Source organism: Penicillium chrysogenum (assembly GCF_028827035.1).
Source record: "Penicillium chrysogenum strain IBT 35668 chromosome Unknown utg000001l_segment0_segment0, whole genome shotgun sequence".
Lineage (NCBI taxonomy): Eukaryota > Fungi > Ascomycota > Eurotiomycetes > Eurotiales > Aspergillaceae > Penicillium > Penicillium chrysogenum.
Window position 1 is genome coordinate 6,670,187 of NW_026622749.1, and position 22,151 is coordinate 6,692,337.

Sequence of the window (22,151 nt, forward strand, 5' to 3'; positions counted from 1 at the left end):
CTGCAAGAAAACCATAAACCATCGATACTGGAGCCCAAAATGGAACTGAATAAGGATATTTCGAGCTAAAGACCGTGAATAACTCTTTGTCCGCGCCAAGAGATGGCCTCGGCCCGTTTCACAACATCTCTCGACATTGGAAGCTCTCGAAGTAATCTCTGCTTTTCATATATTGTCCCAGTAATTCGACGAATATAAATATTTATATACATACCTACTGTCATTAAAACAGTGATTGCTGGCGTTTACGCGCCTCGAATTGCTGGCGATAAGAGATAGCGTGACGATCGGGACGTCAGCTCCGCCTGTGAACTCCGATCGCCAACCACCATGGGGAAGTTCGAAGATGACGGGAACTCAGAGTCCGTACCGTTGACTCGACAACGGTCGGAATCCCTCGCCTCACAAACATCCACCGACTCGGGCCTGTCGATCGCCTCCGAATCATTCATGAAGAACCACAAGGGAGGCAACACGATGCCGACGGAGGGAGGAGATGGGGACAGATACCGGGACGTCGAAGACGGAGGGGAAACTGGCTTAGACGAGCCTCTCATATCAAGCGGGACGAAGACAGGCTCGTCCAGTCGCCTGCGCAAGATCGTCTGGTTACTGGTGTTGCTCTGCGTGGGTGGCTGGGTGCTTTCCTTCGTGCTGTTCCTCACGCAGAAACGACCCGATACCGCGGCCCTCTCATCTGCCTCAACCGTGGAGATTCATGAACCAGGCCCGGTCACCGGTGGTACGAGCCACGGTAAACCAGTCACACTCGAGCAAGTCTTGAGTGGTACCTGGTCTCCGAAATCCCATGCGATCTCCTGGGTTGCAGGCCCGGACGGCGAGGATGGTCTTTTGGTTGAGCAGGGCGAGAAACAGGACGCCTTCTTGCGGGTGAAGGACATTCGCAGTAGCGAGGATGGCGTCGATAACCTTGAAACTAGAGTGTTGATGAAGAAAGGGTACATTTGGTTTGATGGAGAGGCCATGCTATCAGCCAAGACATGGCCGAGTCCTGATATGAACAAGGTCTTGGTCATGACTGACATCCAGTCCAACTGGAGACACTCGTATTTTGGGAAATATTGGATTTTGGATGTGGCGACACAGAAGGCCGAGCCTCTAGATCCTGGGAATCTGAGTGGACGTGTACAGCTTGCAGCTTGGTCGCCAACCTCTGATGCGGTTGTGTTTGTTCGCGAGAACAACTTATATTTGCGTAAGCTGACCTCCTTGGAAGTCACCCCCATCACCAAGGATGGCGATGAGAACCTCTTCTATGGTGTCCCGGACTGGGTGTACGAGGAAGAAGTCTTTTCAGGCAACACCGGCACCTGGTGGTCTGACGATGGGAAGTTCGTCGCATTCCTTCGAACAAACGAGACAGCCGTTCCTGAATATCCTATTCAGTACTTCCTTTCACGGCCATCAGGCAAACAGCCACCGCCTGGACTTGAAAATTACCCCGAAGTCAGGCAGATCAAATACCCGAAACCTGGCAGCCCGAATCCAATCGTCAACTTACAGTTCTATGATGTTGAGAAGAACGAAGTCTTCTCATTTGAGATGCCAGAGGACTTTGTTGACGATGAAAGAATTATCATCGAGGTTGTCTGGGCGTCTGAAGGCAAAGTCTTGATTCGAGAGACCAATCGCGAGAGCGATGTTGTGAAGATTTTCGTGATGGACACAAAGGCCCGAACTGGCAAACTGGTGCGGTCAGATGATATCGCAGCTCTGGACGGTGGCTGGGTTGAACCTACACAGTCGACTCGGGTTATTCCCGCTGACCCCAAAAATGGTCGTCCACACGATGGCTATGTTGACACCGTTATCTATGAAGGCTATGATCACTTGGCTTATTTCACACCTTTCGATAACCCAGAACCGGTGATGTTGACCAAGGGCAATTGGGAAGTGGTCAACGCACCGTCTGCTGTTGACTTGAAGAAGGGCCTGGTATACTTTGTTGCCACGAAGGAGGCTCCAACTCAGCGTCACGTATACTCGGTCAAACTGGATGGATCCGATCTTCGACCTCTGACAGATACATCTGCACCCGGCTTTTTCGATGTTTCATTTTCCCATGGAGCCGGCTATGGTTTACTCAGTTATAAAGGCCCAGCAGTGCCGTGGCAGGCCGTGATTAACACCCAAGGTGACGAAATTGACTTCATAAATCTCATCGAGGAGAATGTTGAACTCGCTAAGATGGTCGAGGAGTCCGCCATCCCAACGGAGGTGTACAGCAATGTAACCATTGATGGTTACACGCTCCAAGTTCTGGAGCGCCGCCCTCCCAACTTCAACCCTGAAAAGAAATACCCCGTGCTTTTCTTCCTATATGGTGGACCAGGATCACAAACGGTCGACCGTAAGTTCACGATCGACTTCCAGACATATGTCGCCTCCAGCCTGGGTTATATTGTTGTCACTGTGGATGGTCGAGGAACAGGTTTCATTGGGAGAGAAGCCCGGTGCGTTGTCCGTGGTAATATCGGCCATTATGAAGCCATCGACCAGATTGAGACAGCCAAGATCTGGGCTAGCAAGAGTTACGTGGATGAAAGCCGCATGGCAGTTTGGGGCTGGAGCTATGGTGGCTACATGACCCTGAAGGTCCTTGAACAAGATGCGGGCGAGACATTCCAATACGGCATGGCTGTGGCACCGGTCACCGATTGGAGGTTCTATGGTAAGCTCATTGAAATTACTACTCTTCTGTTTGTGTTCCCACATGCACATACTAACCTTCTACTTTCGCATAGACTCTATCTATACAGAACGTTATATGCACACCCCCGAGCACAACCCTTCAGGCTATGCAAATGCCTCCATCGATGATGTCATGGCCCTAGGCCACAGTGTTCGGTTCCTGATCATGCACGGTGTTGCCGACGACAATGTTCACCTCCAAAATACTCTTGTCTTGATTGATAAGCTGGATCTAAAGAATATCGACAACTACGACATGCAGGTCTTCCCTGACTCGGACCATAGTATACAATTCCACATGGCACATGCGCTTGTTTATGAACGTAAGTTACTTCCCGATGTGTTTCCATTTTATGGCCTCACAGGGTTGCAAAGGACATGACTAACTGAATCAAGGTCTTTCGAGCTGGCTCATTAATGCGTTCAATGGTGAATGGCATCGGACCGCCAATCCGAAACCACAAGAGTCGACGTGATGTAGGATCTCGCGCCGTTCATCTTGTGGTCCTTTTGATTTTTCGGGGTAAATGCATTTGTTTCGGGATCATCTACACCGGGTTTGGGTAGATTATATTCTGCTAGATATACATATAGCGTTAAGGAACAATGGATGCATATTACGATCTAATGTATTATCATGATGGAAACTAGGAATATAGATGGAAGGACCGTAGTCGCTGAGGTATGCCACAATTTCTCAACACGTCAAAAAAAGAAAGGTATGGAAAAGATCAGGCAAAACATATTGATAGAGGGCTTTTCAAAGGAACCAAATCAAACACCGGACAATGCAAGTATGAACAGAATGCAACGAGAAAATATACAGGAGTGCAGTATGTGCAAACAGGGAGTAGTAAGGAGGGAAGTCAAGAAGCCTGACTAGGATCAAGTCCACCAGCCCGAAGGAAGTCGTCTCTGTTAGCGACACTAATATCCGAGTTTCGATACGGAAGGAAGTCTTCACGTTGCAAGCCACGCAGCTGTTCCCGACCAGCAGTTGAGACGGAGCGCGAGTAGGACTGAGGGCGAGAGTGAGGACCGGCATTTAGCGCCGACAACCGATGGTTGGAGGTCCACATGGGTGATATATTCCCCGGGGAGCCGCCATTGGGCAACACGGTAGGCCTTGGCGCAAAGACCGGCAGACGACCGAAGGACTCGGTATCCGTAGAGACATTGCTCATGCTCATGCTCATAGCTGAAATATCAGATGCGGGACGGTGGAGGCCGCCGCGACCAGGCATCTGGGACGCAGAACTGTAGATTGTCGAGATACCGGACTGGGCAGATGAGCGCCAGGAGTGTACCACGCCGCGCGGGATGGCGATGATCTCTTCGTCGAGGCCAGTCTCGATGGCGGCTGCCACGTCGGCAGGCTCAATTGGGTCGCCAGCTGCGCGGCTGGCCATCATCTTGGCGGACTTGCCAATCCACAACATCTGCTCGTGCTCGCGGAGGTACCGGTCACCGCTGAAGGACTTCTGGACAATTTTGCGGGTCATCATGCCGAGTTTGCGGCGGTGCTCGCTCTTCTCATACATGCGGCGGGTTATGGCTGCTACTTCCTCGGGTGTGGGGGGAGGAGGTCAGGACTGGCGCGGGCGATGTGTCGTCGCTGTGTTTGCTCCATTCGCCGAGCATGGCAAGCATGCCAATTTGGGCCTTTGCTAGGGCGAGGGCGTCATTTGGTGCCACAACAGCACTGAAGCGGGAGAAGTCATCTGGGTCGCTGAGAACTCGGAGGGAAGCACCGACGTCCGTGCAGACAACGGGGGCTCCGGTCAGAGCGGCCTCTCCTAGGGCAAGAGGGAGACCTTCAGACAGAGATGAGTTTAGGAAAAGCCATGTGTTCTCCAGGACCTTCATGGGGTCGGCAGTTCCACAGAGCGTGACTCTGCCACGAAGACCCTTTGATGCGATGATCTCTTGACACTCGGTAGAGTAAGTTGGGGCCTTATCAATGGCACCATAGATGTCCAGATGGTACTCATCGAACTTCCACTGGTTGATGATGATATCCGCAGCGAGGAGGGCAGTTTTGATGTCCTTGGCATACCAAACGTGGGACAACATGGTCACAGTCGGGCGCTCGGATTTGATTTCCTTGACTGGAGAAAACTTCTGCATGTCGGTGATACCATTGACGACAGGATCGATCTTTCGGCGGAAAGTGTTTCGGTGCTCAATCGTGCCCTGGCAGGTACCAATCTCGACCTCCCAACCGGGGTTGAAGAAGTCTGCACAGGGAAGGATGATGTCTGCGTGGTGAAGGGTCAAGACGGAGGTTATTCGCATCAATCCAAGGAGTGCGTTTCGAACAAAGGGCGAGAGCTTGCACAGGGCAGACGACAGACAGAGATTGGTTTCACGCCAAGCGATGGCGTGGTCCCAAATCTGCAAGGTACAGTTGCGCTTGATCTTGCATACAACACCGTAAGAGGCACTGACGCTGTGATGTGAGGCTTGGAAGGTTGAAGGAATCTTTTCAGGAACCGGGATTGAGAAGATGAAGAGATAGCGGTACCAGAGCTCTAAGGCGATGTCGAGGGAACCCAAAGTAGGAAGCTCAGTGTCGAACCACTGGGATGACGGGATGGTGTTTGGCATCTCCTGGGTCAGCCACAAATCTCGCCAGCTCTGCTTCACCGTTTCACTGTTCCACACCTGAGTCCAATGACGGGACTCCTGGAAGTATGTGTTCAGGTTCACAAGCGCGCGAGTCGCCTGGTGGATATCAGACTTGGAGAGATGTACTGCACGGGCACCCTTAACCAAAGCTGTCAGTATCGGAATGAAGTTCATCTTGATGTCGAACTCGCTCGCGGATGTAACGTTGTCCACCTCGGCATCTAGCTTGTTATGAAACAAACCGTGAGTTGGAGTGAGGAAGTCCATACCCCAAAGCGGGATGATCTTGAGAGACTGGATGTTCTGTTCGGTTTGATGCTTTGGAACACCAAAATCGTTTGCTGACTCGCAAATCATGTGCCATTTGATGGTGCTCAGGGAGTTGATCATATCTCGTCGACAGGCAGAGACACCACCACCTTCATTAGGCCAGGTACCGTTGTCTGCCGCCATAACATGAAGTGTCTTGTCGGTATCAGTGCCAAAGTTTTTAGAGCGGGTGTTAACAACAGAATCACCGCCAGAACCAAAGTTGAGCAGATCGGTGAGCTTCACAGCGAGCGGGGTCCAGCTGGAAACGTTGTCGTCCAGATCTGCACTGGCCATGATCGCATCAGCGCGGAGATCCATATACTTCTTTGCAGATGCGAGATTGCCCCAGTCACGGCTGCGCCAGTAAGGGGAAAGAACCTTATCTCGGCGCAGTATACGGTCGTCCATCCAGCGAACGATAATTGCATCGAAGTCAACACGATCCTTCCACGCCTTCCACATCAAGGAGCGAGCCTGGGAAGTGGACACAACAAAGCGCTTCTTGGTAAGGCCCAGTGCCCGGGTAAGAATGTTTGACTGGAGACTGTCGCAGTAGACAAAGGGGTTATCATGGACAAAGCTGGTATACTTCGGCTTGGCCAGTACACCCAGATAGTCGTGTTCAATCATGGGCGGAGTCTGCATCTTCTGCCCATTGATGGTGGTGAAGATCGTGGGATGGAACTTGTGATCGTACAGCCAACGACTTTCGTAGACGTCGGCGCCTTGGACAAAGCTGGCTTCGGTGACCTTGGAGTGAGGAATCCAGCGCTCAACTTTCTCGGGATGGCGTCGCGGAGGCGCACACCAAGACACAGTGCAGCTGATGTGGGATAAGACGAACTCGGCTCGCAGCAACTCATCGCCGAAACGGGGGTTCTTGCGATAGTGGTACTTGAAACGGATGAGGTTGCCATCCTTCATGTAGGAACCTGATTCGATAAGACCCTTGCGGTTGTACTGCACGCTTTGCAGATGGTTTGCCCCTGACACGCAGCGTCGTCCCAGTGGAATACGGTTTGATGATTTGGTAAGTTTGAAACTCTTTTTAGTCGGAGCTTGGTAGTCGTAGTGGTATTCGTTGACCACTTTGCCGTCCTTGAACTCCTGCTTGACCAGAAGCAACATTTCACTCGAATAAGTGCTGACGTACTTCAAGGACTTGACTTCCTTGGGTTCGGTATTATGCTCACCAGAGTAGTGGTAGACCTTGAAACCACCATCAATCTCGTGGTGTCTGAATGTTGTAAAGGTGCCCTCCAGACTCTGGACAATGACCCGGTTCTTCTTGATATGGATTGTCATGCCCTTGGTCTCTTCCCACAGCCGTTTGACGTTTTTACGGCCATGGAAGACAAAGAATGACAAGCCCAAATTTTGAACGATCTTGGAATATACCCAGACCATATTCAATAAGAATACGATTGGCACACGGACAACGGTCGGAAGGTTCTGAGTGACGTGGTTGAACTCCCTCTGGAATTCCGGATCTGCGACCAAAGCCACCACGAAGAACTTGACCAATAATCCCAGCTTGTGGTAAATGTAGCTAGCTGGTGATCGGACTAGCGACAATACCATCGGGAGCTTTCGAGGTATGTACGATATGTACTTCGAAGTCTCGGGCTCTTTGGGAAGAGCAGTTTCTCCAGTTCCCCAGTGAGCATAATCAAGGACGCTAACTGCAGTGGCAGCTCCAAGGTTGCAACGGGAAACATGGACATTGAGGTCATCGGTATCGAATGTGCAAAGATTTTGCTGGAGCCATTCGCGCTGGCTATTGGAGAGGCTGCATTGTTCACCCAAACAACGCTTTAACAGCACATCTCGAACTTCGGTTGGCAGCTTGTCCCAATGGAGATCGGGCTCAAAACCAAGACAAAGCTGGCGAAGGAGTTCCTTTTTAGCCCAGCGTACGACCGTAGTTGTGTTGGCCTCCTCGCGAAGCTGTCGAGCCATTGTGTGAGTTACTCCACCGGAGACGATCGATCCTGCCAACGATGCGTATTCATGAGGAACACCCATCATAAGCTCCGTGGCAGCATGAAGCAATGTTTCAGCGATAATCTGACAATTTGCGCTAATATCGAGACGCTCATCTAGGAGCCCTCCAACGGCAATGGCCAACTTTAGCTGGTTGCCGGTACTGCAGCTGAGAGCTCGAATGCCCGGACCTAGAGAGCCTGGAGAGACAAGCTCAATAACAATGTCCCCCTTCTCCCAGGATGTGATCGCAGTGTTGACAATATTCTTGGAGCAAGGGAAGGCCTCTTCGATCCTAAGTTCTTCTCTGCGGGACAACATGGCACTCTTGATTTCCACACCGGGATGGACACCAGGATTGAGCCTGAATCGGGAATCGGAAGGAAGCAGCGAATAGCTTTCGAAGAAAGTCTGAAGCTCTTGCTGGGACCAATCAGGATCCGACCAAGGCGTCGTAAACGCATGGAAGGTGCGGCCAAGTTCCACCGGGGAGTCCACTTTGTTTGGCATACCCATTTTGGCATTCCACATCGAGAGGATGGCAACGGTCCAGGTGGCAGCCCCGAGCCCAATGATCTGCGAGTACTTGTTATCTGGCAGAGAGACTCTGAGCGCAATACCGACTGGCAATCCGATACAGATACCAATGATGAGAGGCTTCAGTGCATGAGGGCCCGTAAAGATCTTCGTGTATTGGTACCAGATCAAGCCTGTGTAGGCGAGAACGTAGGAGAAGAAAATAGTCATGCCTTCGACCATAGACTGGAAGGTCCAAATGAGAGCAGTAGCGAGCGCAAGACTCCAGACATGCCACAAGAGGAATCTGAAAAGGACACGCCAGTATACCTTGCGCCGGAGTTGTACCTCCTGTTTCTGTGCGAGTCGAATGTCTTTTGCAGATCTGACGGAAAGAGGGGGTTTGCTGCCAAGGGCATCATGGAGCTCCTGGGCTTTGGTATCAATGAGGACCGCTCCGATCAAATAGTAGGCAAGGGCAAAGCCAACGGCCATTCGATTAGCATCATTCTCGGCAGGAAGAAAAGCAAGCATGCGATCACCACTCAACAGTTGCGCCCATTTGTCGAGAAGCGCAATCACAAAGTAGAGAACACCACATCCCATCTCCTTGCTTGACTGACGCCAGTGAACGAATGCATTGTGCAGACGAAGACCTTTCTGGGAGTTGCGTAGGGTGTCAAGTGCGACCTTGGTTTGGATATTCCAACCAGAAGTAAACGGAATCGGCCTCGGAACATCTGCATAGCGACAGTACCAGTCGAGAAGAAAATTGGTAGACTCCCAGTCCCGGGCAAGCTCAACGACCATTTTGTCTTTAGATGCCTTTGAAAAAATACCACGCGTCGTTTCAGCCAAGACTTCCTTCGATAGGGCTTCTCTCGCCAGCTTGAGGGCAGCCGGATCACTCATGTTCGCAAACACTTTCTCGTCATCCTTTCCATGGGCAGAGATGTACCACTTGCGGATCTCGGTATCATCAGTGCGTCGCACGGATTGGTACCAAGTGACCCACTTGGAGGTGACCGAACGAAGGGAGAGCAAGAGCACACCAATAAAGACATAGATAACGGTGAGATAGACAGCCGAGTCGTGGCCAGTCCAGGCCGTGATAATCGGCGACAAGAAGAGGATCGGAATGCACATGATGATTGACTTACGACCTGACAAGAAGGTCGAGCCGGGATAACTGAAGCTTGCAAGCGAGGCGAAAGTCGAGAAGTAGATTGTCAGAGCGATCAGGTAGAGGTAGAAGATGATACCAGCGCGAGGACCTCGAACACCTGAAATGGCAACAAAGCCGATCAAGCCACCGGCCACAGTGAAGGCAATACCGGCAATTAGACGAATAAGAACGAACATGTTCGCTGCTGCGAACGCCATCGAAATGAGGTAGTAAGGACCGCCACATGCAATCCAGGTACCAATTGCACCGGAAAGCAGCAGGGAGATCATCAGCGCCATCGTTGCACTGTCCTGTTCATCATGAGACATGGCAGCAGAGAGATAAAGCCCACGGCCAACCATGGTAAGCAAGATAATATCAATCAGAGCTGGAATGGCGAAGACACTCAAGAATGTGAATCGCTGGTATCCAGGCATAGTCTTAGGTTGTTCATCAGGGTTGACATCAATCTGAGCTCCGGCGTAGGATGTAGCGAGCTGCGGAGCCCCGTTCACCCAGTTCGGCGGCTGATGGTCTCCGTAATAAGCTCTGAATCGGTCGGATAACAACTTTCCGAAAACACTGGGAGCCACATCGAAGTAAGCCTCACATCGCGACCCCAGGGCAAATGACTCTGCGAAGGCGGCAGCCTGATCGGTATGGTTGTTAAAAAGGGGATTTCGATCCGTAACCTCTGCGTAAATCTCATCGAAGGCTCCCCGTCTCGCAGCGCAGAAAAGCGCAAGAGCCATCATGTCCACATATGCATCAACGGAGCCGCCTTGAAGAAGCGCACAGAGACCGCTAGTAATAGCGGCAAGGTCATCCTCGCGGCGATACCTCAAAACATCGAACAGTACGCTGTCGGCCTGATTGAAAAGACCAAGACAGACTTCGAGAGATGGGTATTTGCATCCTTGATCCATATACCAGTTGATACGAGACCTGATCAGTTCCTCAGGAGAGGTGGACTTCTCAAGATACCCAACCGTGTTCAGCGCTTTCAACTGAGCAAAAGAGGGGGCATCGACCAGTTGCTTGCGAATGTATGTGCAGATGACCTTGGATAGCTCGCTATGTGAACCAGTCAGAGAGAGGTGCTGCAAGAGAAGGAGACGTTCTTCAGGGCTGAGAGCATCGATATCTTGAATCAGTCGACGAGGTAAGCCAGTATCGTGGGACACATTCTGAGACCAGGTCGCGAAGGTTGCCTCTGCCTCGAAGCAAACATGGCGTGGAAACCCCTTTGCTGAGAGGAAGGTGTGAAGAACAGTTCCAGCCAGGCCTTGTGCATTCTTGGATACATAGATCTCAATACCATCATGTTCCATATCAAAAACGGCCCAAAAGCGGAGATCAGAGCTCTTGCGCAGACCAGAGTCGAGACAAAGATTTACATGCAACAAATCGTCGGATGCCCAATTCGCAAGTTCCTTGATTGTGTTGGCCAAATGCTCGTCATCTCCGGAGAGATCCAGAGAGTCATAGAATTGACGTAGAAGGAGTCCAATGCTTTGTATTTTGGATGTCGGGACGGGATGAAGAAGATTAAGAGACTTAAGGCGTCGTTGAGATTGGACAATCTCTGCAAAGGCCAGTGGGTTCGAGTCAGAGCCGAGAGGGAAGCAACCAAGCGAATTGTATGCCATCCCTGACATGGAGATAGAGAGAGGGCTGCCCTGTGACTTGATTTGTGCGACCCATTCTGGAGGATCACGCAGTCGAGCAGTTGGGCTATCGGGTGCCTTGGGGTCGTATTCTGATGAATCCAGTAGCGCATCGATCGCAGGGAAAATCGGCTTGAGAATGTCCCAGCCAGCCTTGGTATCCGGGGAAGGCAATATGTTCAGGTTGGCACGCCAGATGTCGTGGGTCTTCATAATTTCTGCTTCCTTCAGCCAACCAAACGCGGGGAGAGGTTCGAGAGTCGTGACATTAAGTTCCGCATCGCGAAGAGCAGCCTCAGGGCCGATCCAGGTAATTGCGCTGTAAAAGCCGCACCACTGAATAGATCTGCGGACTATGGCATTGGAAACAGTGACATTGTCGTCGACGGTCTCCCAGGCCATTACGACAAAGTCTCTCATGCAAGACTCAGAAACAAATGCCTTGATTGTTGCTTGCAGTTCGGTCAGTTGGAAATAATCCCGCTTTTCGCCTTGAGGCATGATGCTAGCGTTTCGAATGACCAAACCCGCCACGGCATCGCTCTGCACGGCCTTTCGGTCCTTCAAGAAATGAGGAGGCTCAGACTCGAGATATACTGGCAGGCCGAGGCTGCTGATGGTCTCGAGAAGCTTTCTTCGAGCGGTAGGACGGAGCACATCTTCCCAATTCGCGAGGAGAACACCGGAAAAAGCGGTATCGTTAAATCCAATTGCAAGCAATTCCTCGATCTTTTCAATCACGGTCAGAGCGGATGCCTTTGGGGGAAGGAATTTCCCAAAATCAACACGTCCTATTACTTGGCTGCGCTCGTGTCTGGAAATAGCTTTGGCGACACCTGTCTGGAAGGGATCCACGACCAAGATATCCCATTCTTGCAAAAGTCTTTCTTGAGAGGCAGTGGGTGGGTTTTCGAAACTTCCCAGATAGACTCCGAAGCTCACGGGCTTTCCCTTGCATGGACGCCTGTCAATCAAGTTGAGCTCTCGGTTGGCTAGCTTGGCCAGACGTTTGGACACAGCCGAGGGTACATTATCTGGCAGCGGTCTCGACTAAAAATAGACTGGAATTAATATTCAGACTAGAGGAGAACAGCTTGTCGGTGACCGCTATATCATACCTTATAGTACTTGATAAGTCTTTTTACACCAGAATATATGATTGACAAAGAGCCAGTGGTGACTGTGAATAGCAACACTCCAATGAATACCTAGGGAAAATAGTCAGCAAACCTTCGTGCTCTGTGTTTGGGATGAGAGTGCCAAACGTCAAGTTGTAAAGAGGACCAGGGTCAACATACAAATTGCCACCAATGTTCTTTCATGGCATCCCAACCAAGAGGATGTGGCCTGGATGGGAGTGATTCTAATCCATTCATTATGTCGAAATGTTGAGTCCTTGACTCGATATGTCTTTAGGCGCAATATAAGAGGCCCACTGTGAGGATAACCTGCTGCCAAGTAGATATGCGAATTTCTCAAATGCAGATGCTTAGTGACATGCTTAAACGAGCGATTGCTGTGTTCAGCAAAAAGTCAAAGATGTGATGTAGAGCAGAAAGAAAAAAGTACAGCACAGGGGAGTTCAAGTTGTTGGACAAGGTGATAAGGTAAAAGAGTAGTGGGGGAAGAAGGACTAAAGTGAATATCCACTTCCCCAAGCGGCATAAGTAAAGTTGACAATTTTGCCTCCTAGGATTTACCTTGCTCAGTTGCCAGGGGCGTAGAAAATTAAAAAGGGAAAATGTAAAAAAGAAAAATGTATACACGGAGTAGCTTCGCCTGTTTTGGACTGTTTAGGACAAAGGGTAGGTGTCTGGGCGTCTATTCAAGCGGATGTCTCAAACACCGCAAAAATAGCACACACTAGAGTTTTCATTAGATGCAAGACTAAACAAGCTAGCAAATGCACCAGGGCTAACCGATGAAACCCGGTGGAGCCAGGCATGGATACCATAGCAGATATGCTGGCATGTATGGCAAAGCCATGCGATTGATATCGTGGCAATATTATTACGGCCCTGTCTGTTTTCCCTGTGTCTGCTCTCATTGAACATATTATATCAAGATTGAATACATAAAGTTTCCCATACCTCAAGATGTATCTCTTTTGTCAGGTATCACCTACTTGCTTAGCTTATAAGCTAAAGGATGCAGTTAGTTAGGTGCTATAATCATATCGTTGTGCGAAACTCGAGGCCTTGGCAAAATAATATTAATCAAAAATAATTAGAATAAGAAGAAAAAAATAGAAAATTCAGGAAAAAGTTGCTGAGTCGAACCTGATGAAACCGATGGAGAGTGGGACTGGGATGACAATGAAGAACCCGGCAAAATGCAAGACATGTACAAACAGGTCATTGAAAATTACTATAGTCTGTAACAAAGGCAAATACGAATACCTCGTATTACATACATTCACCGTACACCGTATTTTCAGGTAAGACATGCGTTTCCTTTGTTTCCCCACAAGTTCTGGACCTGACGAGTCTTCTTCCCCCTGATGGAATAATTCTACCTGGTCACGTTCTCGTAAAAATCTCGGCACTCTATATGTATGCAATGTGCTGTCCTCGGAGCCTTTAGCGCTTGTATGGCGTTCTCCATGTCTCGGTTCATTCAATTGCCTAGCCTTTTTCTTTTTGTTCCCTTATTTTATTATTTTTGACAAACCAAAAAGGGAAATTAAATGTGAACCTTTTTACCTTAGCCCTGCCAAGAGTAATTGTTGATTGCCCAATCGCATACCTAGCATGAGCTGCCAACACATATTATTTGTCTCCAACTACTTTCCAATTCCCAAATCGCCTGATCTTAGACCCAGAAATGTGATGGAACTCGTCCTATGCTCCCACAATCAGCCATTAACGCCACATGGAGACACGTACAAAGCGATTTTTCTTTTAGGATACGAGAGTACCTCCGGAATTAACAAGACACAAAAGGCGATAGGCCTTGAACTTGACCTTTGGCTTGCTCAACGGAGGTTTCATCTATGTTGTAGGTAAGGAGTATAAAGACAATGATTATGCACATGTGGGTAGACAGAGGCTAAGTTCATTCGTTTAATATACTCCGTATCATATTTTCATTTTAGCATTTTAGCAGTCGAGTCTAGTATTGCAGACCTGCATACTGTGTGACCCTCCCTATCCAGAACCTAGTCAGGATCGTCATGATTGCTGCCCCAGTCTGGGCTTTGAAGGTCGGTTGCTACTACGCCTTTATAACATGCGACACTGCCCCCGGCGTTTGGCCTGAGAAGACGCCGACTGTCATCACCTATCACCCTCCAGTCTCGACTCCTTCTAGTACTCCTACTAGTTCTGCTGGAGTGAGTTCCACCACGGTCGCTACTTCTACACACTCGTTCACTTCCTCTTTGTCCTCTACCCCTGTTACCAGTTCGTCTAGCACAATCACACCGAGCACTACTTCTGCAACATCAACCTTCGTTACTTTTACCTCGTCGGGTTCAATCCCGTCCGACTCTGCTTCAGAGTCCGTAATCGTCACTGTCCCATCCAGTACCTTCAGCGTCCCTACCCAGAGTGGGTCATTGTCTGTTTCATCCAGCTCCGCTTCCAGCTCTGCTGTTTCGCCTTCCGGAAGTTCTTCAGCCAGCTCATCCGCTATTCCCAGCAGCCTGACTTCTTCGTCAGCCGTTTCTTCTTCCGCTGTTTCGACTGCACCTGTTTCCACAAGTGCTTCTGTGACTACTCCTAGAATGTCGTCCACAGCTATCTCAATCTCGGCTTCTCCCTCTGCCACCTCGCTCAACCACGCTACTGTTGCAGCTGACATTCTTGTCATTGCTAGAGATGCTGCCGCTGCAGGTGTGGCCAGCTCTGGGCTCAATGGATACGGTATCCCATTTACCACTCTGCTTGTTCCCTCTGCTGGTGTTGCTCTTCCCGACCTCAATGGCACCGCTGGAGGAAACTTTGGTGGTATTGTCGTTGCCTCTGAAGTCAGCTATGAGTATGGTGGTGACGTGGGCTTCCAGAGTGCCCTGACCACGGATCAGTGGAACCAGCTATATGCTTATCAGCTTGAATACGGTGTCCGCATGGTCCAATATGATGTCTACCCGGGTCCCAAGTTCGGTACATCTGCTCTCGGTGGATGTTGTGATGACGGCATCGAGCAGCTTGTCTCATTCACTGATATTAGCGATTTCCCCACATCTGGCTTAAAGACTGGTGCAGGTGTCAGCACCAGTGGTCTGTGGCACTATCCCGCGACTATCAGTAACACCACCTCTACCAAGCAAATCGCCTCGTTTGGCCCCACTACAGGGTTCACTACTGAGAGCGCTGCTGGTGTGATCAACAACTTCGATGGCCGTCAGCAGATGGCCTTCTTCATTGGTTTCGACACTAATTGGAGTGCTACATCCAGCTACCTGCAGCACGCATGGATCACCTGGATCACCCGCGGTCTGTACGCCGGGTACCGCCGTGTCAACCTGAACACCCAGATTGATGACATGTTCCTCGAGACTGAAATTTACTCGCCCGCTGGTGAAAACTTCCGTATCCGCGCCCAGGATATGATCAATATTGCCAGTTGGACGGATGAGATCAACGCCAAGATGCCCGCCGGCAGTTCTTACTTTGTCGAGGTCGGCCATAACGGTAATGGAAACATCGAGAACTCTTCTGATACATCGGATGCTGGCTGGGATGCTTGCGGATCTGCTATTGAATATGACTCGCCTCCTGACACTGAGCCCGAATGGATGAAACCGCTTGGTACTGGCACTGACCTGTGGCCCGCCGCCCCTACTGCTTATGACTGGACTAATACTTGCACTGCCATGGATGAACTCCTGACCTGGTGGACCACCGAAAGCAACCTCAACAAGTTCGGTCATGTTTCCCACACCTTCTCACACGAGGAGCAGAATAATGCTACCTACAGCGATGTCTACAAGGAGATCAGTTTCAACCAGGCTTGGCTAAAAGCCGTCGGTATCGATAAGGCCACCAAGTTCACTTCCAACGGTATCATTCCTCCTGCCATTACCGGTCTGCACAATGGCGATGCCCTTCGCGCCTGGTGGGAGAACGGCATCACTAACTGTGTGGGCGACAACACCCGCCCTGCTCTTCTGAACAAGGAGAATGACATGTGGCCTCTCTTCACAACTATTGCCGCCAACAATTTCGACGGCATGCAGATCAACCCTCGCTGGGCCACTCGCATCTACTATAACTGCGACACTCCTGCCTGTACCGTTGCAGAATGGATCGCCACCTCTGCTGGTGCCGGTACCTTCCAGGACCTCCTCGCCATTGAGAAGGCTGAGACCATGCGCCATCTGTTCGGCCTCTACCATGATGGTTATATGTTCCACCAGGCCAACCTGCGCAACATTGATGTTACCCCAATTACCATCAACGGTGTGTCTGAGAAGTACTCCATTATGCAAGCTTGGGTGGAGGTCCAGGTCCAGGAGTTCGTCCGCCTGGCTGAATGGCCCATCATCACACTCACCCACCAGGAGGTAGGATGAACCCCATCTAACATGTTACAACGCCTCATTCATTCGCTAACTCGTCATAGATGTCCGCTTCCTTCCTTGCCCGTTTCAACCGTGACAAGTGCGGCTACTCTCTGAGCTACGCCACTAGCAACCAGAAGATCACCGCTGTCACTGTCTCTGCCACTGGCAATACCTGCACTGAACCCATTCCGGTGACCTTCCCAGTTGGTCCTACCAGCACCCAGGGCTTCGCCACTGAGCAGCTAGGTGCTGACCCACTGACCGTCTGGGTTAAGCTCACTGGATCCCCTGTCACATTCACTCTCTCCACTCCCATTTCCCTTTAAGCAGTTGGAAAGATGATCTACCTGCCCCTATTTGGCAGGCCGATGTACCTTTCGCTTTTGTTGTCCACCCATCGCTTTCTTATTATCTTGTGGATATCTCGTTTAGATGTCAATAATGGTTTCTATATATGTGAAGGAGAAAGAACTCTTGCTTTCCTGCTGATACGAATATTCAATGTCCTATATTTTCTAAATGTCTGGAAATATCATGTATAGATATACAATAATATACAACGATTCTTTCTGAATGATCCTATGTACACTAAATACTTGCCCTGTGTGGAGTACTCCGCAGGCTCGTGATTCAAAGACAGAAACCTATTCTTGACATCTAGGCAGTAGCCTCGGACATGTCATCTGGCGGTCTGGCAGAGCACGACGGAGTCAGCAATCTCTCTCTGCAGGTCCGAGGTGACAATGTTAGCATGTTGTACGAGCTAAGGGACGCCATTGTCCGACCGATCCGGCGCAAGGCGGTGGTGCCAGGTGGGAAACAATCCCAGCACATTTTGTACACGAGTCATGTATTCAAAAGCACGAACGAAAAAGTTCATTTCCACCGATGAGACGAAGCCAACTAACCCTATTCAATCGTGGCAAAAACAAATCCCGGCAAGTTGATCCCCTCTACGGAATACTCCGTACAGAAAAGGCCAAGAACAGAAGCACAGTCTAGACATCGGCTTTGTAGCCTAATATGTCTCAACCTCACGCCCTACCACATCATCACCACGGTATTCACCCCGCCCAACCGAGGAACGCCATCCGGGCAATCGATATTGCCAAGTAATTCGGAAAATAATGATCGTGTCTCGGAAGGCGGAGGAGGCCGGTGGATGTAGCGTAGATGCAAGTGTAGGCTGCTGTAAATATCTGAGACATCGGCGCATACTCCGTACATCTACGTATATAGTCTAGTCTACCTGCAGGTGCATAGGGCAATCCAATTCCGCTCCGACCCCTGCCTCCAGACTTACAGCGGGGAAGTGTATAAACAATGCGTTTGAATGCAGGTGTTGCATTAACTGTTCAGTCGAGTCATAGACAGAGGCCCGACGCTAAATTTGGAATCACGGCCATAATGGCTCTGTTTCGGTGATATGTGCTGGAATACGGAGTAGATTCCTGGGCATTAGAGCCGGCCTAGGATTTATGTGCTATACCTGGTAGTCATGTTCAATGTATGTCATGTAAGCCTGCGGCCTGGGTGAGTTCGGCTGTCGGAGCTTACTTTGACTTCCGCTGCTACTGGGGCTTTCTTTCTGTTCTTTTTTTTTTCCTTCTTCCTTTTACGCCCTACTATGCCCAGCAGCGGCAGGTGCGGGAGGCAAATATTACGAGATAATAGAACATAGAATGAACTAGAAGAAGAAAGCCCCTTAGCGTGCATCCTAGGCGAGACACTCATCTAAATCAAAAACCATGAAACGAGTCAAGCATGACTTGTCAAACCATGAGCCTTGGCAGCTATTAAGCGCGATCTTGGCATGGGCTCAAGCCCTTCAAGTTCTTTCTCGGGAGAAGAGCGAAACTAATGAGCTCGGGATATTTCGTATAGACTCAGATTTGTAATTGGGCAGCCTTGTGGACCTGTTTCGGTTAGCGGGTGTGGCGTCCAAGCGATTTTCCGGAAAGGAAGAATCAGGCGATTGGGTTATCTGGGCCTTAGCGCCACCGAATTGAATTGACTTTTCTGTGGTAGTCTATTTTAGCGCCTTCGGCATGCTAGCCAGGCCGCATAAGGACTGTGAAGAGAGCGGGACGTATTGGAGAAAGGTGTTCAATCTGAAACATACCTAGGTAGAATAGACAATGGGAGTAATTGTAACGGTAGTAATTTGGTGAGAGTGATATTAATCGTCGAATCTAAATGTCGCTATCATAAGCGTCATCCAAAGATGATTTCAAGACATCAGATGATGGGTATCCTTGTTCTTGACTAGGGTGCAATAAGTCAGGACTGGATGATTTTTAAAGTGACTGATCATTAGCATTTGAAATCCATTCTGGCGGATGTTGGGTTAGGGCTAGCGGGGACTCGGGATGGTATTTTCAAAACGCCTCTTTTCTTAGGTTATACGGTAATTACCAATATAATACAGCAATACCATATTTGTGACAGCTTAAAAACCACCCCAATTTCAGGGCTAAGGCTCCTCTTAGGTCATTGGGAATATGTTCCAAATATGAATGTTGGAAGTGCAAATTAGACCTTTCGATTTCCCCTCAAGTCGTTGTGGTGCTGTTGTCCACTTTTATCCGGGTTGGAAAGGCTATAGTCGAAACCGCTCCATTAGCTCTCCATCCAGCATAGTAGCGAGTAATCCGTACCGAGGGGTCCTTGGCAAACTGGGATCTTTCATTTTTCGTCTATTTTAGGCGACCAATCACCCTACTGTGGCTTTATGTTGTACTCTCAAATTTTATGGCAATTTGAAATTCAGCCAAACCCCCTGAGCTCCTGTCATTCTTTTTTTCTCATTACTTGTCTCAATTTACAAAATGCCGCCCTATAGATAATATACACCGTATTCAGATCGAGATAATCAAATTAGCAGATCGGATCAACAGGTTCCACCATCTTATTTTATTTTAGTTTCTTCTTTACCGCCCCCTCTTTCCACGGGGATTCTAGGCATCCTCATATCTTACATGGATAGTTACTTCTTTGTTGCCTTACCCGTTGAGGTATTTCCAGTGTCAACGTTTGCCATCTAAGGCTGAGCTTTGCTTTTTCCAATATTCCCGTAAGAGGATCTCAGCCCCAGACCCGTGATCTAGGCCCTAGTTTATTTTGAGCTTAAAAGTTCCTGTCTCCCGAGTTGATGCCTGCTGATCTTTTCCTCCCTCTTCTTTTCCCTCCCTTGGCCTACCCCATACTCTCACGAAATACAAATACCCCGCGATTTTGGGTTACCGCGCTCAATCTCATCAGCATATTACAAAGAAGCAGGCTTCTCACATCGTCTCGTCTCTCACTCCACAATCTACCCTAATGGGTGAACCATCATCCAAGGCGGGCTGGTGGGCTTGGTCGACCAGGAAGAAGGTTCTTATCTTCGGAACCGTCGCCCTTGTCATCATTGCTCTAGGTGTCGGACTAGGTGTCGGACTGGGGATTAGCGCCAAGAATGACGGAGACGACGATAACGATAATAACAACGAGGACACCGGTTCCAATACAACAACACCAACCAACACAACCGTGAAATGGCAGCCACCTGTTGGCGCCAAGTGGCAGATCATCCTGAAGTCCGAGGACGAACCGATCTCCACCTCAGTGAACGCACCAATCTACGACATCGATCTTTTCGACAACAACAAGACCTTCATTTCAAATCTCCAGAAAATGGATCGCAAAGTGATCTGCTACTTCTCTGCCGGCTCGTTCGAGGACTGGCGCGATGACGCCGGCGATTTCAACGACGCAGATAAGGGCGACGATCTCGACGGATGGCCCGGCGAGAAATGGTTGAACGTCAAGTCCACAAACGTGCGCAAAATCATGCAGACGCGTCTCGATATTGCCGCAGAGAAGGGCTGCGACGGCGTCGACCCTGATAACATCGACGGGTACGATAACGCGAACGGGCTGGATCTCACCAAGGCTGAGGCTATCGACTACGTGAACTGGCTTGCCGCCCAGTCCCACAGCCGTGGTCTCTCAATTGGACTGAAGAATGGCGCTGGAATTATCAACTCTGTCATTGATAACATGCAGTGGTGTGTCAATGAGCAGTGCGCTGAGTTCGATGAGTGTGAGACCTATGCGCCCTTCATCGAAGCGGACAAGCCTGTCTTCCATATCGAGTACCCCAAGGGTGGTAATACGAACAATGACAAATCTGTGTCGGCCAGCCAGGCGAAATCCGCTTGTACGGCCAACAGCTCTGGCAACTTCTCAACTGTCATCAAAAACATGGACTTGGATAACTGGGTTGAATACTGCCCGTGATCAGGTTTATGCTTAGATTGGGCTCGTGATACCTAATTTGGAGTTTTCATTGCATGTATAAGTAATAAAACGTGATACATATTTTTGGCACCATCGTCCATGACTCCTTCCCCCTTTCATCGCCTTGAAGCGAAGTACGTTCTTTGGGCCCAGAAGCCGAGAAAAGCAAAACTCACACTTCGGCTCATATTTCCTTCAATAGAACTACAAGACGCAGGACCACGGTAAAATAACTTCATGCCTAAAGAAGCAAAAGCAAAAGCGCCTTGGTGAGAACGCATCACATCTATTGCATTAAGCCCAATACGAGCACATAATCGCCAGTTTCTGTCTGCGTTGCACACTCCTAGCGTTAATTACAACAATCGCCTGACACCTTCCTTCCGAGTATATGCGTTGGGACTCAGCTTATGCTCGCTCACTATAACGAAACAGCTCATTTCAAGCGCACATGTCATGAGTTCGCACTGGCACTGGGCGATGCGTGGCACTAGCACCAATGCTAGCCCGGATAGTGAGCTCATCACAGAGCAGCCACGACCAGCGCCATCGTCGGCACAAACTTCTCTTCCTTTAGCGGCTTTCTGTGCATAAACTATAGCCGCTAGTGAGTGTGACTACTCCCGCTAGTGGAAGTATGTCCAATTCCCCGAGTCTTCCGTGTGCCCAGTTTGTCCATGGCATGGTGTGATGGAGAAATTGGGCGAGGCTAGTGTAGAAAGGCCCGGCTTTTGTGCCGGATCAACCATCCGGCGTTAGCTGTTTTTTCTTCTCTTTCTACTCCGTACTTGCAGGTATCATGCATTGCGTATGGGGTTCGCTAAAGTTCTGAGAGACCCGGATATATCCCCAACCGAATATGTGGATTTTAGGTAACAGGACCTAATCCTTGTCCATTTTCTCCTATATTTTGCCACCGTGATATAATTATAGACTACTTCTCTGTTTCTCGCCTTGGGGTGGAACAAAGCAATTACCAGGCCGCTCTCATTGCCCGATTGAAGTCAATGAAACAAAGGTGAAATTCTTGCGCAACGAGCGGGCGTGGGGACTTTCCCAAAGGGAACTTGATCGTGACAGAGGATGTTTTGCTGGTCTTGGCAGCCTTGGCATGTTGATGCATTGGAGCGGATCGCAGGTCTTTACTGGTCTGATTGGTTAGGTTCGAGGTTCCTCTAATATTCGGTTAACTCCGTTTCGGGCCTATGGGGAAGTGGGTCATCCGGTAACTTTGCTTGATCAAGGTTGTTGAGATATTTTTGCAATGTTTAATTACATACTGACAGATCATTCTGTAATTTATGCGTAATTTATGTATCATTTGTCAGGTACCAAAGTAATTGCGGACCTCGATCGTAATGGCTATATCACAAATCTTAAT

The 22,151-nt window shown here is 49.5% G+C and overlaps 4 protein-coding genes across 4 annotated transcripts; 3 read left to right on the top strand and 1 right to left on the bottom strand.

The window, feature by feature from the left end:
• Window positions 1–330: 330 nt before the first annotated feature.
• On the top strand, window positions 331–3,188 carry dapB (dipeptidyl aminopeptidase dapB; the record flags this gene model as incomplete). Its single annotated transcript, XM_056708406.1, has 3 exons — window positions 331–2,692; window positions 2,766–3,035; window positions 3,109–3,188. The coding sequence occupies 3 exons, from the start codon at window positions 331–333 to the stop codon at window positions 3,186–3,188; spliced, it is 2,712 nt and encodes a 903-aa protein (XP_056572708.1).
• A 390-nt stretch (window positions 3,189–3,578) lies between these two features.
• On the bottom strand, window positions 3,579–12,359 carry gtb3 (glycosyltransferase family 4 protein; the record flags this gene model as incomplete). The annotated part of the gene is made up of 4 exons (XM_056708407.1): window positions 3,579–4,193; window positions 4,252–12,033; window positions 12,102–12,191; window positions 12,282–12,359. 4 exons carry the CDS (start codon window positions 12,357–12,359, stop codon window positions 3,579–3,581), a joined length of 8,565 nt encoding a protein of 2,854 aa, XP_056572709.1.
• Window positions 12,360–14,155: 1,796 nt separating this feature from the next.
• agd3 (putative extracellular serine-rich protein) lies at window positions 14,156–16,815 on the top strand (the record flags this gene model as incomplete). The annotated part of the gene is made up of 2 exons (XM_056708408.1): window positions 14,156–16,489; window positions 16,549–16,815. 2 exons carry the CDS (start codon window positions 14,156–14,158, stop codon window positions 16,813–16,815), a joined length of 2,601 nt encoding a protein of 866 aa, XP_056572710.1.
• A 2,995-nt stretch (window positions 16,816–19,810) lies between these two features.
• N7489_002654 (endo alpha-1,4 polygalactosaminidase) lies at window positions 19,811–20,770 on the top strand (the record flags this gene model as incomplete). The annotated part of the gene is made up of 1 exon (XM_056708409.1): window positions 19,811–20,770. One exon carries the CDS (start codon window positions 19,811–19,813, stop codon window positions 20,768–20,770), a length of 960 nt encoding a protein of 319 aa, XP_056572711.1.
• Window positions 20,771–22,151: the final 1,381 nt, after the last annotated feature.